This window comes from Drosophila obscura, unplaced genomic scaffold (genome assembly GCF_018151105.1).
Source record: "Drosophila obscura isolate BZ-5 IFL unplaced genomic scaffold, ASM1815110v1 contig_97, whole genome shotgun sequence".
Classification (NCBI taxonomy): Eukaryota; Metazoa; Arthropoda; class Insecta; order Diptera; family Drosophilidae; genus Drosophila; species Drosophila obscura.
Window position 1 is genome coordinate 884120 of NW_024542891.1, and position 17215 is coordinate 901334.

General features: G+C 52.6%; 1 protein-coding gene across 1 annotated transcript; it reads right to left on the reverse strand.

The window, feature by feature from the left end:
- Positions 1–284: 284 nt before the first annotated feature.
- Positions 285–16588, reverse strand: LOC111074366. The gene is given in 7 exon segments (XM_041596196.1): positions 285–803; positions 805–1527; positions 1529–3229; positions 3310–3698; positions 8557–8859; positions 8934–9383; positions 16514–16588. Coding segments are annotated over 7 exon segments (3795 nt in total). The 5' UTR covers positions 16569–16588; the 3' UTR covers positions 285–629.
- Positions 16589–17215: the final 627 nt, after the last annotated feature.

Sequence of the window (17215 nt, forward strand, 5' to 3'; positions counted from 1 at the left end):
TATGGTTTCACTTTCGTTTCGTTTCGTTTCGATTTGTTTTGGGGATTGGAACAAAAAAAAAAAGTTGGAATCTTTAAAATTATATTACATAACGGTTATTGCTTTGGTATTAAATGCCTCTGGTCGTGTGTGTGTGTGTGTTTGTTTTTTTTTATAGTCGCCTTCAAGGAGCTTGGCTGAGTGCAGCTGGCGGTGTCTCTCGGGAGTGCATGGGGAGCGGGGGGGGGGGGCAATCTTTTTGTAAAAGTTGCAGGGTATCCGTGGGGGCTGCTGCTGCTGCCGTAACTTGATGTCAACTTGGGGCATGGTAAGGGGTGGTAAGGGAACGGGGCTCTATTTACACAGGGATATTGTGGACATCTTTAAAAGATGCGCGACATGATGCGGCTGCGACTGCTGCTGCTGCTGGCCAATTGGTGGAGCGTTGGCGGCGGTGCCGTTACCGTTACCAGCGGTCCCTGCAGCTGCAGGTGCGAGTGAGGATGCGGATGCGAGAGCGTTGAATGGTGGGGATGCTGATGGGGATGTACCGCATGGTGTGGCAGTTGTTGCAAATGCGGGTGTAGGTGCTGGTGTTGGTGTTGGTGTTGGTGTGGCGGGGGTGGCGCGCTGCTCCAGCTGCTAAAAAGTCATGCCTCCTCCTTCAGCGAAATGGGATGCACGGTGAGGCTGGAGGACGCATTCGAGTCGTTGTCCCCGCTCACGCTGCCCGGCAGCGAGAGGTTGTGGCCCCCAACGGAGACCCCAAACTGTGGCGGATACCCCACCACGCCCATGGGGCATGTGGGCGACAGCTGTGACTGCACGGGCATCTGCTGCTTGCGACTGCTGTTGCTGCGACTGCTGGTGCTGCTGCTGCTGCTGTTGGGCGGCCTGGGCATGCTGGGCGGCTGCCTGCAGCTGCTGGGCGGCAGCTTGGGCGGCCTGGGCAGCGGCAACGGCATTGGCGGCGGCTGCCGCCTTGCCCTGGTTCACCACACACTTGCGCATGTGCTTCTCGAGGGTGGAGGGGACGCTGAAGGGCATGTCGCAGAAGCGGCACCGATAGACGTCCTTGCCGGTGCGTCCGTGCGTCTTCATGTGGCGGGTGAGCTTGGAGCTCTGGGCGCAGGCGTAGGAGCACAGCTCGCACTTGTACGGCTTCTCGCCGGTGTGGCTGCGCCGATGGACCGTCAGGTTGGAGCAGTTCTTGAACACCTTGCCGCAGAACTCGCAGGTGTCGTTGCGCTGGCGGCTCTCCTTCTTCAGCAGCGGCCCCTGGATGAGGGCATTGGCGCCGCCCAGGCCCAGGGGCTTCAGCTTGAGGTTCTCGAAGAGCGCCTCGTTGCGGTGCAGGGCGGACATGCCCCACCAGTCGCCGCCGTCCATCTTCATGCGCTTGCTCAGCTCGAAGGGATTGGGGAACGGATTGAAGAGCGGCACCTGGCCGGGCCCGTCCTGCGGCTGCTGGAACATGTTGCAGTTCTTGGCGAACTCGTCCCGCAGCCGGAGCGCGGCCACGGGCAGGCCGTTCATCTTGTCGGCAGCCTCCCGCTCCCGAGGCCGAGCCCGGTCCCGAGCTCCCACCGCGGTTGTTGTTGTCCACGGCTGCAGCTGCGGCTGCTGCTGCGGCGGCAGCTGCCACGGAGGCGGCCTCCTTGCGGCCGGACTCCTGCAGTGCCTGCTTGTACGCCTCGCTGTACTGGGCGATGTTCGAGAGGCCGAACTTGTCCATCAGCTCGCCCACCAGCGAGGTGGCGCCGGAGCTGGTCGTCTTGGGGCTCTGGCTCTTGCCGTCGATGCGGTTGCTCACGCTGAGATCCTCGGCCTTGTAGTCCATGTCCTCGCAGTCGTCCAGCTCGTCCTCGTCCTCGTCGTCGCCCTCGCCATCGGCATCGGGATCGACATCACCATCGGGATCGTTGTCGCCATCGCCATCGGCATCGCCCATCTCCTCCTCGGACTCCTCCTCCGGATTGGGATCCTCGTCGTTGTCCGCCTCGTTCGTCTCCAGCGAATCGGCATTGCTGCCATCGTCGGGCCCATCCTGGCCGTCCTGGTCGTCGCCCGGACTGCGGTGCACCCGCATGTGCTTCATCAGCTTCTGGATGTGGGAGCACTCGAAGTCGCAGGCGGTGCACTTGTACGGCTTCTCGCCCGTGTGCGTCCGCTGGTGGATGATCAGGTTGTTCTCGAAGCGGAACTTCTTGTCGCAGTAGCTGCACGCATAGCAGCTGGCCTGCTCCGCTCCTCCTCCTCCTCCTGCTACGCCCACCACCTGGCCGAGATTGAGGCCTAGACCGAGGCCGCCCAATCCGCCGGCACCGGCACCGGCGCTGCCCTTCGACGGCGGCGTACTGGCCGAACGCGGAGTGCTGGCGAGGGCGAGGCCGAGGCTGCCCAGGCTGCCGTTCTCGGAGCCCGCATCCCCGCTCTTCTCCGGGGGAGTCAGCGAGTGGGGCCGCTGGTGGTGGTGGTGCTGCTGGTGCTGGGCTATCTGGGAGGGCGAGGGGCTCGCGAAATGCGGCGATTGCTTCTGTCGAGGACTCGGCGAGCTCGAGTTAACAATGCTGCCAGCTCCAGGGCTTGTTGTGCCCGCAAGCTGACGCAATCGCTGCGAGTAAAAATCCATCTGCTGCGGTTCCAGCTTCAGGGAGCCACTGCCTCCGCCTCCGCCTCCCACCAGACCAGGTGTGGAGGCGCCTCCTGCCTGCTGTTGCTGTTGCTGCTGCTGCTGTTGCTGCTGGGAGCTGAGAGACGGCGGTGGCAGGGCGGCGGGCGGCACGGATCCGCGCTGGCTGCCGCTGCTGGAGCTCGAAGGTGGACGCGGCTCGCCACTGGCGACGGTAGGAACATTGGCGGACACATTCAGCTGCTGTCCTCCCACCTGCCCGTTGGCATTGAACTGTGCCTGGGCGGCGGCGGCGGCGGCTGCCAGATTGAAGCCGTGATGCCGGAACTGTTCGCTCACCAGCTGCTCCATGCGGTAGTGGTCGGCGGGCGAGGGGCGGCCGTGCCCGAACAGTGGCGCCACGCTAGGAACTACATTGCCCTGGGCCAGCGCCGGCGGCAGGGGCATGCGCAGCAGCTGGAACGGATTGGCATGCATCGACTCTGGCGGCGCCAGCAGCGGATGGTGACGCATTCCGGCGGCCATTGCCGATGCGAGGTTCTCGCGCTGCTGCTGCTGCACGCGCTGCTGCTGCTGTTGCGCCGCCTGTTGCTGCTGCTGTTGCTGCTGCTGCTGCTGCTGCTGTTGTTGGTGCAACTGCAATTGTTGCTGCTGCTGCTGCTGCTGGGGGACGAGGCGCTGATGCTGACGGCGCTGACGCTGCCGTGACTGGCGTGGCTGCCGTGGCTGCTGTTGCTGCCGCCGCTCGTGTTGGCCAGCGACGCGGAGGATGTGGAACTGACGGAGGTGGACAGGGAGACGGAGCCGACTCCCGCTCCAGCGGGGCTGCTGCGCTTCATCGCTGCCTCAGCGGGCTGTGGACTGTGGCCAGCCGCAACGGCGGCAGCGGCTGCTGCAGCGGCTGCAGCGGCGGCCAAGGCGCTGTTATTGAGGGCGGCGGGCGTGGCCACGGTGAGGGTGGCAGCGGTGGCGCCGCCAGTGGCCTCCACATAGATCTTGACGCCGTGCGAGTGCTGGACGTGCTGGATGAGGCGCCACGCGGATGTGTAGCGGGTCTTGCAAGTGGAGCATGTGTAATTGCTGGGTTCTGCAACGGAGAGGAAGAGGTACCGTGATTAGTGACGGAGTCTAGACCACAAATATTCCAAATATTAATTATAAATTGGGGGGGGGAGGTGTGAGGTAGGGGAATGGGGGCACGGAACACATTTATTGCGTGTGGCATGTGCCGAATGGGTTTCCCAGGCAGCGGCAGTGGCAGCGGAGATTGCCAATATTGCCTAGGATATTGCCCACATTGCCACACACATCGGGGCACGTCCTGTATGTCCTGCGTGTAGTTTTCGTTGCGGTTTTGTCGCGACATTTGTTAATTTGCCATGGAACATGCAACATGGGGCAGGCACGGGCACGGGCACAGGCAAGGGCACCGCAAAACGTGAAATCGGAAAATCGCTCACCCACCACACACCACCCACCCACCTATGGGCATGTGGCTGTGGCATGTGGCAAGTGGCATGTCCTGCCAGGACACGGACACGGACACACACGCAACAGATGCGCCATCCGGGGGAAAATGAAAATTTATGAAAAATGTGAAATTTCTAATAAATAAAAAATACAACAACAAAAAATCGAAAAAATATCAGCAGCAGCAGGAAGAAGAATATAATAATAATAAAAAGCGAAAGGCACTTCCTAATCGAAGGCGGAAACCACATGTCGCCAGGACAGCAGCAGCAGCAGCAGCAGCAGCGCACTGGCGGTGGACAGACAAGGTGTTAATGCCCAACTATTACCGAGCGATGGGGTGGGGCGGTGTGGGGCAACTACCCCCGTTGGATATGGCGACGACGCACTCTGCATTTAAATGACGCTTTAAAACGGTTTGCCTCCTTCCTCCGAACTCTAAAAAAGGAAAATTCCCAAAAATATATATAAAAAAAAAAAAAAAAGAAATTGAAAGGAAGAGGAAGAGGAAAGGAAGGAGGAAAGGAAGCGCATGGAGGAGGAGGCGGAGGGAAAACGCCTGACGCGCACGAGACACTACCACGGGGTTAAGCAGGACACGCATTCTCCACACTTTTCCTTTTTTTTTTTGTTTTGGGTTTTTTTGGGTTTTTTACTCCCGTATTTTTATGACGTTACGCGCGACAGGACGAGGCAGCTTCCTCTGTCAAAGGTGAGGCATGTTGAACATGATTTTGTCGCGACCCTTTTCTGTGTTGTTCAGGGGATCGGGGATCAGGGATCACAAGGATCAGATCAGAGAGGGGATCGGCTGGCTGGCTGGCTGGCTGGCTGGCCCCGCATGTAGCCTGCCGCCTGCCGCACGTAGCGTAGCAGGAAATGCAAATGAATCTGACAGACAATTCATGCTTCGTTTTCATCCCCCTTTTGTGAAGGGTTGCGCATGATCAGCCGCAGCACACGATCACGATCCGTTCCATGCCGCACATGCCGTATATAACCATCATCATTATCATTATCGGCATAAAAAAAGAGGTAAAAGTTGTCGAAAAACATCGGGCATTTGATCCTCGAAGCCCGATCAGATCCCAGATCCCTTTTTTTTTGTCGTAGACCCGCGCAAAGCACGCGCCAAAGGGATACGCCCTGGAAGGTGGAAGGTGATGTCCTTTGTTCGCAGAGAGCCACGAGTGCCACGTTCTGATTCTGTCAGCTGCTCATCTCAACTCAACTTAGAACCAGAATCAGAAGCGGGACCAGAACCAGGACCAGCGACAGTGTCCCTCTCTGCCCGCTAAGTCGCCTCCTGCCTCCCTCCCGCTGCTTTGATGCTTGCGGGTGGAGGCGACTCAAGTGACCGTAAGACGGAAGCTGGTGGCAAACAAAGCCATCAAGTTGCCACAGGAAATGGCAAATTGACCGCCTGCCTGCCTGCCTGCCTGCCTGGCTGGCTGACTGGCTGCTGCACCCGCTCCACGTTGCGTATGCGAGATGCGGAGGAGCAGCAGGGGGCAGGCGGGTTGGCTGGCCAAAAAAAGAAAAAACCCACACACACACACACACACACACACAGAAAAGGAAAGCAAAAAAAAAGGGTTCCCTGTAATGGGATAATTGTTGCAGCTTTGCCAACTGTCAGCATCCCGGGGGCCATGGGCCATGAGCCATGGGCCATGGCATCCTCGAACGCATTTGCATGGCTCTTACTGGGAGAGTCGACCTTTTGCTTAAGCCCTTGGCTGTATCCTTTTCCGCTCCCTCTCTCTCTCACTTTGTGGCAACACACACACAGACACACAGACAAAAGGAGCCAGCCAGCCAGCCAGCAGCTCTAATCCTTTGAGGCCAAGGGGAAGCAGCCAGGCACAGGACGTGAAATTGCATGAGCTGTGCGCATTAGCCATTGATTCGGAAAGCAGCAGAAAGCAATGGAAAGCTACTACACAGTACTAGTATGAGTGGGATGGATGCCCCAGCGTATCCCATATCCCATATACCTCGTGTGTCCCGGGGTCAGTCGTTTTTTGTTAAGGACACTGGCTTAGTGCCAGCATGAGTCAATAATTGAATGGCCGCATGCCTGATGCCTGATGCTCTCTGTGTGGTTTAAGCCGCATGCTGTATTATCTATCTGACCCTTAACCCTTTTGGCGACCTTCACTCAACCACCTCATCCTCATCCATATGGTGGGTGGGGGAGGCAGGAGGAGGAGTGTTGATGGTGTTTCATTGTCATTGCGGTCGCGACATGCTGTGTGCCACCAAATTGATAATTAACACTCACACTGCCACTTACTGTGGCACTCACATTCGCTCTGTGATTCGCTGACAGGTGAACCCAGCGTGGAGCGTTTGCCAGCAAGCACAACAAGACATGTTGCAACATTTGCAACGAATATCCATTTTGTTGACAGTTTGTTCGTTTTATTCATTCGCGTTTTTTGTTTTCTGGTTGTTGTTTCTTTTTTTTTCGCTTTTGCTGTTGTTGTCCAGGATCAGATCAGACGGACAGATGGATGGATGGATGGATGGATGGATGGATGGTTGGTTGGTTGGTTGGTTGGTTGCCATGGCATGCCCCTTTGGCCTCACTGCCTCACTCTCTTCACGTTTATAATTACCAAATGGCCAACAATGAATGGCCCTGCCACTCCACTCCACTCAGCTGGGAGGCAAAAGGAGTTGGGTTGGACAGGCAACACAGAGAAAGGAAAGAAAAGAGCGACAAACAAAAATAAAAGACAGACAGCCAGAGAGACAGAGAGAGAGACAGAGAGAGAGGAGAGAACGTAGCGGAAAAACAATGCGTAATTAACGCGGGGATCCCCCCAGTCGTAACTCTCTCCCTCTCTCTCCACATCCGCGCTTCCATCTGTATCTCGGTATCTGTGTATCTCTGTATCTCGGTATCTGTGGCTGTGCGTTGAAAGGCTGTCAGTTGTCGTTCGTCGTTTTGTCGCTCGTCGCTTGGCATTGTCGGAGTCAAACAACTTTGTTGTATTGTCACTGACTTTTGTTATTGTTGTTGCTGTTGCTGTTGTTTTTTTCGTGTTCATGTCACAAGCGCAGAAAAGTTCAAGGGTTAAACTGTATGTGCCGTTGCATGTATCTGTATCTGCGTATCTCGTATCTGTAGCTGCGCGCATCTCCTCCCATATGATGCTGATGGAGGTGCGGCGCCTTTTTTGTCTTGTTTCGGTTTTAAACCGATGACCGATGACCACTGCCACGCGACCGTTTACCTGTGCTCAGTGCCTCTGTTCTCTGTTCTCTGTTGTCTGACCTTTGACCCACGAACCACGCACACAAACACGCACACACACACACACACACAGAGTGAGATCATGGCACGTGTCCAGCTGAAAAAACTGTTGACCCCTTCCCCCCACTGATTCACTGATTCTTCGCCGCTCTCCTTTGTGCGTATGTCAAGTCCAGTGCCCGCTTGTGTCCGCTTGCTCCCCAGTGCCATATCCTTTGTCCAGTCAAGTGGCTACCCACCCCACCCCCCTCTGCCGTGCCCACTGTGGCACATTCCTTCGCCTCCTTCGGCTGCTGTCAGAATGAGCTTCTGAGTCTGAGGCGGCATTCAAATTACCCTCGAGGCCCAACCTCGGAACACAGACAAGAGAGAGAGAGAGGCTTTGTTCCGTCCGTCCTTAACCCTCTTTCTACCCTTCTACCCAACCCACCATGTTACTCTGCCCCTGCCCCTGCTGATCTGCTGCTGCTTTTCTCTGCTTTTTTCTGTCGTATTTTTATTGCTGTCTTTGGCTTTTCATCATCATTTGCATTGAAATGTCAAAGTCAAAGGGTAAGGGAATGGAATGGAATGGCATGGCATGGCATGGCATGGAAGTTCAACTGCGAATGGAAGATGCCAGTGGATGGGATGGGGATTGGGGCTTGGGATTGGGTATGGGAAGCTTCGATTGTCCCCTGTGTCCGAGTGTCCCTGCCTCTCGCTGCTGCTGCTGCTGCACTCTCCGTGGCTATCAGAGAGCGCTGCTGCTGCTCCTGCTGCTGCTGCTGCTGTTGCGCTTTGATGTCCGTCCATCCAGTGTCCGCATCCGTATCCGCACTGCTTCCTTTTTTTGTTTTGTTTTTACTTCGCGGACGGACTGCAGCTGCAGCTTATCGCTGAGGGCCCGCGGCCCGATCAGCATTGCGACTTATCCAGTGCCACTGCCACTGCCACACTGCCACTGTGGCAGTGCCTGTGCCGCCCTTTGTGTGGCACACACATCAAACACATTTTTTGCCCGTCACAAAAATTGTTCCGCATCTACTCTCTGCCTGTGTGCCCCTGGTCAAAACTCTCACCCCAAGAGGGGGGGGGGACTAGGTGGCACTTTGTGAATTTTAATTTTGCCACCCAAATATGCGGCAAGAATGGGCACATCACCAAGGGAGGGAGGGGGAGGGAGGGGGTACATGTACCATGTACCATGTACTGTGTGGCATGGGACACTCACCTGTGTGGACTGTGTTGGCCTCGGCATCGACCAGCTCCATTTTGGGCCGCTTGGCCAGGGGCTGGCAATCGGCAATCACGGACTGCTCCTGCTGCGATCCAGCCAGATGATGGGGGGGCATCTCCTCGTCGCCGGCATACGGCTCCTGCTTGACCTTGGGCGTGTGTGGGTGCTGCTCCTCGTCAAGCAGATCGCAGCTGATGTCGCTGGCCGCCTGACGCCCAATGGCCGCCGGACTGCCGCGCATTGATGCCACTGTGGTGGCCGCCGCCTCGCTGTCCTTGGGCGTTGTGTTGTCGTTCTCTGTGGATGGCGAAGGGGGAAGGGAGGAGCGTCAGTAATGTTCAGAATCTGCATCTGGTCCGCCGATTACTCACCGTCAACGAGACGCTTGGGCGTGCTGCTGGCGCCATCGGCCAGCAGATCAGCGGGACTTGGTGGCGGGGTGTGTATCCGGGAGCCGCTGGCCGTGCTGCTGGCCGCCGCCGCTGCGGCTGCTGCTGCTGCGGCAACGGCAACGGCCGCTGCCGTGGCCGAGGCACCGCCAGCACTGCTGACCACAACGGATGGGGCGGACTTGCGACCTGTGATGGGTATGGCCGAGATCGAGGGCCGGCGATTGACCAGGCTCAGGGGGCGGCCCTCCTCCGTGTCGCGGTCCATCTGGGGACCCTGCGTGGAGCACTGGCCATAGTTCTCCTTGTTGCACTGCAGCACCTTGTGCTGGATGAACTTGACAATGTCCGAGAGGGCGAATGCCTTCTGGCAGGCGCCGCACGTGAGGATGTCCTGTGCGGCAACCGCATCGTTCTCTGTGGAGTCGGAATCTGCGAATAGAGAGGAGAGTGGCGGCGATGAGATTCGGGCTTAATGGGCTCTTGTTACACATTTAAGTTCATAAATATTCGCCCGATTCCGCCAATTGGCGACCCGTTTTATGGCCATCGAATGGTGGCCATCAATTCTGGCTTAATTCCAGCAAGGAGCCAGGGAGAAGGACAGCAGGGAGCCAAGAAGAAGGACAGCAAGGAAGAGGCCCGCCCCAAATGGAAGCCATTCCGCCGCCCAGGAATGTGGCATGTGGAATTGAATTTACTGTATCCCTGTATGTAGCACTCGAATGACAGCAAAGGGGGGGAGGTTAAGGGGTGATGGAGTATCCCTAATTTAGTTCCTTGGCTGCCTCTTCATCTGCGACTTGCCTGCTTAATTCTGTCATTTTTATGGGGCACGCCACCAATTGCCTGTCGATTGGCGTTGCATAATTTGTGGCGGGTGGAGCACTGGGCGCAGGAGGGGGAGACATTGCCACACTTTAATAATCGCATGTGAGGCCCCCCCCCCACCCCGGACAGTGCTTAAGGTGCCGGATACAATTTTCCGCTATATATTTTTTGCAAGGATAATTTATCGCCAGCACCCACTGATGGCTTATAACGATACCGATACCGATAGCTCTGGCGCTCCAATTAATTTGTGGCAACAAAAGAAAGAAACTTTCAAAAAAAAACACCCACCAAAAATGCCAATCCATGGCAACCCTCCTCCTTCTGCTTTTGCTTCCTCTGGTTTTTGGCACAACTTATTTGCATTCTCTCTCCCTCTGTGGCAGATAAGCAGATACTACAACAGAGGGAGGGGAGGCGGAGTGGGAGTGGGAGTGGCAGTGGGGAGTGCACTTTAATTTATTTGCCTGAGAGCTGTGTGTCGCACGCCTTCTGCCTAAATGCCAGAAACAACAATAAAAATTCTGAAGGGAAGGGAACGGAAGGGAACCCTCCGCGAAACGAAACGAAACTTCAGCTGATTTCAGGCCGCATTATTTGCATACACATGTGTGGCTGTGGCAGCAGTGGCAGCAGGGGCAGCAACAGTGGTGCTTTTTATTTATGTTTGGCAATAGAGCGAAGGAGGCGGGGGCAATGGTGGTGGGATTGATTGTGGTGCATAGTTTTGCCCATAAATTCCAGTGGCTCAGCTAAAATTGCTTCGCCTGCAATTAATTCGCAGCGCAATGAACTGATTGTTGCCACTGCCCCAGCCACATCCACAGCCACAGCCTGTGCTGCTGCTGTTGCTGCTGGCCTCTGTGGGCGGTTGTCATGGCTTATCTGTGCCCAGAAATTAGCAACACCAGCAACACAACACAACACAACTCTCGCATATCCTGGGGCGGTCCTGCCAACTTTTGTGTGTGTGTTGCCCGATTCCTTTTCATCGATGGAACTTGATTGACCGAACAAACTTCTGGCAGAGACCCCACACAATCCAAATAGAATAGCGAAGGAAGCCATGCCCCCGGGGGCCACATCCCCAGCTCCCCTCCACTGTATGTGGGGGGGAAATAAAAACTTCAAATCGAAATCTCACACAAGTTTTTTTGTTTGTTTGTTGTAAAGAATAAGAGTAACATATATTTTGTTGTTGTTGTATTGTCTCTGGATATATTTCACATATATATTTTATTTTGTATGCCATAAAACTATGGCTATGATTATAATGATCTTTAATCTATGTTGGGGGGGTGGGCATATCGATATCACACACTCAATTACCGCTACTGCTGCTCCGCCTGTGTCTGCCAATCAATTAGGAAATATATCTATGAATTATTGACTCCCTGTCGCGTTTTGCCACTTGTCCTGCCTCATCCCTCATGCCTCGTGCTACGTGCCTCCTGCCTCATCCCTTGTCCATTTTTTATGTCCAGTTTGAAGCAATTTGCGGTTGTGGGCCCTGGTTCCCCTGGTTCCCAAACAATAACTAATGCGCCCTAAGCATTTGATCATCTCTCATGAAACTTTTGCCATTGTCCGTGACCGCACAGCCGCAGCCACAGCCGCACTTCTCCACTCCTCTCTGGCTTTTCCTCACTGACTTTTCCTTCCTCATACATACATACATATATATATATATTTTTTTTTTATCAATTGATTGTTCGGGGGAGGGGGGTGTGTGACACACATATGACATGATGTTGTTTTCGGTAATTTTTGCTGATTGCCTGGGCGGCCCCTTTGCCCCTTGCCACAATTTTCGCTTCATTTCGATTTGATTCGGTTTTGGGTTTTCCTTTTCCTTCCTTTTATTTTTTTTTGGGTTTTTTGTTTGGGTTTCAGCAAAAAAAAAAAAAAAAAAAATATGTTCTTTTTTTTTTTTTTTTGGTGTACCGATGATGATGATGATGATTATTGTATTTATTGATTGGCGATCATTGGCGTGAAATCGATGCGGCTTGCAATTGGCCCAAAAGACAGAGCCAGACACAGGCACAGACACAGAGACCGACCCCTTGCCCGGTTACTGCCGTTACTGCTACCTGGTTTTTTTTTTGTTTTACCTGCTGCACGTAGGCGTGGCCAGAGACAGGGACAGTGGAACAGTGGCACAGAGGCACAGGGGCGTTGCCTGCTATTTGCCTAAGCGATTAGATTAGATGTTTGTCCAGAGATTAGCCTGCAAGTAGGGGTTAAGGGGGAGTCCATGAGGAGTCCATGAAAGAACAAAGACAGCAAAATACTTATTGACAGCCGCCGCAACAGCAACAGCAGCAGCAGCAGCAGCAGCAGCATGCAATATTGCGCCGCCAGCTGAAGAGGGTAGAGACCGATAGAGCAGCTGCTTCTGCTGCCCAGAAAAAAGGTGAAAGGGTGGCAGTGCTGATGGCGGTGGTGGTGGTGCTATTTGTGGAGCTGTCAAATGTCAGACAGCGGTGCTGACAGTCCGCCTGACACAAGTGTCAACAGCACCAGGGTTGCCACTGCCACTGCCACTGCCATGTACATGTGCGATTGCGAATGCTCTCTAAGCCAAAGCCGCGGCCAAAAGTCATAAATTGCATTATCTTTTGGCATAGAGAAACCCTTTGCTTTATTTTCTTTCTCTTCGCTTGCCGGAACCGAAACCGAAACCGAAACTGGAAACCCTTGACCAGATTGAATTGAGAGACGGCGACGCATCAAATATATTTCCATCAGAGTGCCATAACTGGTGCCTGGCGCATAAGGATACAAATACGACGACGAGTATTTATTGTATTTATTGTATTTATTGGTGCTGTGTGATGTCATACGCATCCGCATACTTCTGCCCCATCCCCCTCCAATTCTTCCTTCGGGATATGTGTAATTAATTCATCCACCCTCTCAGTTAGCCCAGATCCCTTTTTGGGTGAATATAAATTGAAATGCCGTCGATTTGTTAGCCGCGTCTCGGCTTAAGCCAAAAATATTTACGAGCTGCTACCATTTTTGGTAGGGGGGCGGGAGGCCATTCACTGCACTGGCACTAGGCACTGGCGCAGGACCAGCAGCCCTCAAAGTAGCACAATTAAGAATTAACATATTAATAGAAGTTTTGCGCAAATTATCAGCGACAAGAAAATATGAATCGCACTCCCCCCCCACCAGAGACACTCCTTGGCTTCCTGCCTCCTTGGCTCCCTGGCTCCTTGTGTGTAGATATTTTTGTTATTTATAACATTTTCATGTTATTGACTGGCCCCGCGGATACCGCAGGAAGAGTGGGGGAGTGCTGGCGAGTAGTTGGAGGCGTGGCAAACAGAAAACAATACGTTGATTGTGCTAATTTATGCCCCCATCCGTGGCACAATCCCTGAGACACACACACACACACATGAGCACTCCTCTTTGGCAGCAAGACAGAGTCGAAGGATTCGAAGGATTTGGTTTTATGGCCAAAAGGTTATGTGGGAGGAGGCCATCGAAGTGGGGTGGTGTGGGGTGGGGTGGGGTGGCTGCTAGTGTGTATATGGCCATAAAAACCAGGCAGCGAACGCCACATGGTCGTCCTTCTGGTTCTCGTCGGCTGTTTTTAGGTGCTCCTGTCGCAGGGAAACCCAAATGAAAAATGGCGTCACGGCGTCACACAGAAAAACTGGACCAACTATCGAAGGAGCGGAGCGGCAGAGAGGTGGTGGCGCCAGAAGAGGGGCAGCAGCAGTAGAGGGCTCAAGGTTCAATGCGAAACCCTTGAAGAGCAACGCGCGGACTCTCTTTAAAGACAGGATTTGGGGCTACAGATAGAAGGTAGGTAACAGTGGAAGATATCCTTGGGATAAATATATATTTCAGCCTGTCAATCACTACAGAAATTCGCAATGCGAGAAAAGGCAGCGAAAGCGAACGGATTGATCACCGAATGTGAAACCAATTAAAATATGACGCCAAGTGCTCCACTTCGTTGTCTTTTGGGTTAAATAAAAAAAAAACACAACAAAAGGCCGCCAGAAATGCTGTGTAAATATTCAAAAAATGGTGCCTGTGACTGGTGTTTGTTTTTTTTTTTTTTTTTGCTGGCCAACTCATTTAAAAAACACCCAAAAAATACAAAAAAAAAAAAAAAAAAAAAAAAAAAGGTTAAACAAATTCGAAAATTCTGTACGTTTTTCTCTGTCGTTATATATTTTGTTGCACGAACGACAGACAGATAACAACACACACACACACACAGTGTCTGCGGGGGCGTTCGTGTCTGTGTGTGTGTGTGTCCATTACACACACAAATAAGCAATAAGTATATATTTTTTGGTGTTTTTTTGACAGTGACAAAGCGACGTCAGCAGCAACAGCAACAGCGCCACAGAGCTGGGCAGCTGGAAAAAAAAACAACAACACCAAAGTAAAGGCGACTTAATTTGTTTAAACAAATTACACACACACACATGCATATGTACATATGTATGTATTATCAGTGGAATGGAAAGGTGTTTAGCAGCTGAAACTATAACAAACACAGCGGCTACTCCCACTCCCCCTACCAATCCCACTCGCAGCACTTCCACTTCCCAAGTCCCGCCACAATGATTCCTCTTGTATAGGCTGGCCCTGCCTCTCTCTCTCTCTCGATTCTCCTCTGGGGGCTCTCTCCCTCAGTTCTCTTATCAACAGAAAAAGGCCCTTCGCAAAGTGTTTTAGCATACAAAAATTTGGTTTTATTTGCCCAATGTCCGCCCCGAGCGGTTCCGCTCCTCACAGCTGGAGCTCTGAAGCTCTGTAGCTCTGTAGCTCTGGAACTTTGAAACTCTGGAGTGGAGCTGCCGCGGAGCTGCGCTGCAGCGGTCTGCTGTGGTTCAGGAGGGTGGCAAAAGAAGCGGTTAGCCAAAAGCTAGAGCGCTGACTGCTGATAACACCCGCATATGTGTGTTTGCCCCACGATTGCGTTTGAGGAGGAGGAGTAGAGCCACACGGGTAAGGTAACGCGTATCTGGACAAACAAACAAGCAAACAAATGAACAGCCAACGGACCCGTACCCAAACTCGTACCCGTAACCGTAACCGTGGCTATGGGCATTGGGATATGCCATGCCGCCAGGCCAGGTTGAGTGAATGAGCCATATGCAAATATGGGCGGCAGCGGTCGCGGCCTGGAATCAGGCATTAACATAGCATTAGCATATAGCATGTGTCTGTGTTGGTATCTCTCTCTGTGTGTGTGGGGCAAAGCTGGACACACATGGCCAACTGATAAGCCAAAAGGAAATGAGAACAAGGCGAAAGACATGACAAACAAACAAAACAAAAAACAAAAAACCAAAGAAAAATTTCAATGAAATTAAGAACAAAATGTGCCACCCAAAAGGCAGGGCAACGAAATTACTTGCCAAATAAATTTAAGGGCAATCGGCTAAGTGCAAAATTTCGATTATTAATCGATGAAATTGCAAATGTTATGGAAGAGGAGTAAAGAAAAGATATGTGGCCCCAAGAGTGATTAAAGATATATTTTTTTTGCAAAGGGGCATAAATTTTGATGACACCTCAAAGATAGTTATTTCCCAAATTAAAGAGTCCTTCGGCAGTCGTTCGATATCCGGAAAGCTAAGCTTACGACTGACTGTACCCTCTTGGGTGGCAGAAGATTTCCCCGCTTGCATCAGTGGCAGTGCACTCCTTTCCTTTTGATGTGGCGACCACTTCAGGTTGCTTGAGTCTGTATCTGTATCTATCTGGGAATTCTGCTCTCCTGGACAAGGGTCCACCAAAAGGCCGCCGCCGCTGCCGCTCTATTTGCCCAATGTACAGAATGTATCCATTGTTGTGCGAGTAGTACTCTCATTTTTTGATAAGACATGTGGTTTGGTTTGTGTAAGTTTTACTTTTCGTTTCATTCTCCTTTTTTTTTTTTTTTTTTTTTTTGTCGCTAAAATATTTGTTTTTGTGTTTGTATTGTGAGGCAAGGTGCTCCGTGGGGGCGGAGAGGGGGAGAGTGTGCGTGTGTTTTATTTCCCGAAAGTCAACGACAGCCACAGCCACAGCAACGGACATATGTAAATAGCTGCGATCTATATATGTACATATGTATGTATGTTTGTGGGTAGTTGGGTAGGTATGTAGGCAGATGGTACGGTACGGTGCCCCTCGCTGTACAATAAGTAGGTCTACGTACTTCCCATTCGTCTGGGGCTTGGCTCTGGCTCAGGCTATGGCTATGGGGCTATGTGGTTGTGGGTGCGGGCGTTGGCTTATTGCTTTGGCTTTTGGTGTTGCTGTTTTTGTTGTTGTTGTTGTTCCCAGTACAAGTCCGCTTATCAAAAATTGTCCGCACATTTGCCTGTTGTATCTATTTGGGGAACCACAGAGGCAGTGGCGGTGGCAGAGACGGAGACGCAGCACCGGCAAATGATTAAAGAAAGAGAACAGACCAGAGACCCATTCGAAAGAACAGGAAGAACACACGGACTGAGTGGAGTATGTTCCCAAGAAAAATTCCAAGAAATTCTGCGGTTATCTGCGGTTGGTGGTGCAGGGGGGGCGGGCAAGATACATGCGTTGTGTTTTTGGTCGCTTATTGGGAAATGTTCTTGGACCGATATGATGGTATCTATCGACTCCCCCCCGGCCATAAACCAATTGCAAGCCAATTCTCCGTTAGAGATCGTAACCCCCACAAAGCATGGTGGGGCAGGGTGGTAGGGGTTTTATTTTTGGACACTTACGACTCAGCGAACGGAATCCATGATCCTCGCTGATCGACAGCATTTTGTTGTACATTGTGTATGGCGGCTCCTTCGGCTCCACAAAAAAAAAAAAGCGATTTCGTTTTGTCTTTTTGTTTTTGCTTGGATTTGCTTCACGGATTTCTTTTCGTTTTCTTAACACATCACAAATGTTTTTGTTTTCGGCTTGATTAAAAAAAAATGTTTTTAGTTTTAATAATAATAAAAAAAAAAGTGCAAATGGGGGAGGCACTGGGGGGTTAGGGACACACACGATCGTAGGTAATCCAAGTGTCCTGCGTGTGGTGCTGTGTGTTGGGGGCTTTGAATCGGAAACACTTTCACGGGCAGGCGACACGAATCGGTTGGCGGTTCAATCGGTTAACGGTTAAACGGTTATGTTTGGTGCCACAGGATCTCAGTCTCTGTTTTTTCGATGGAAGCGCATTTGCAAGGGCAGAGCGCGTGTGTTGTTGACCCCTCAGAGGCTTCACGTGGACTGACAATTCGATGTCTTCCTGTGACGGTCGTCCACACGGTCGAGTCGAGGTCGGTCGCAGTCTCAGTCTCAGTCCCCGTCCCGTCCCTCAGTCGTCCACGGGGCCCGGTCCTTTCTCTCCCCACACCCCTTCTCTTCACTGTGTGTGTGTGAGAGAGGCTGTGCGTTCGACGCTGACGCTGACAGAGGCAGCAGCGGCAGCA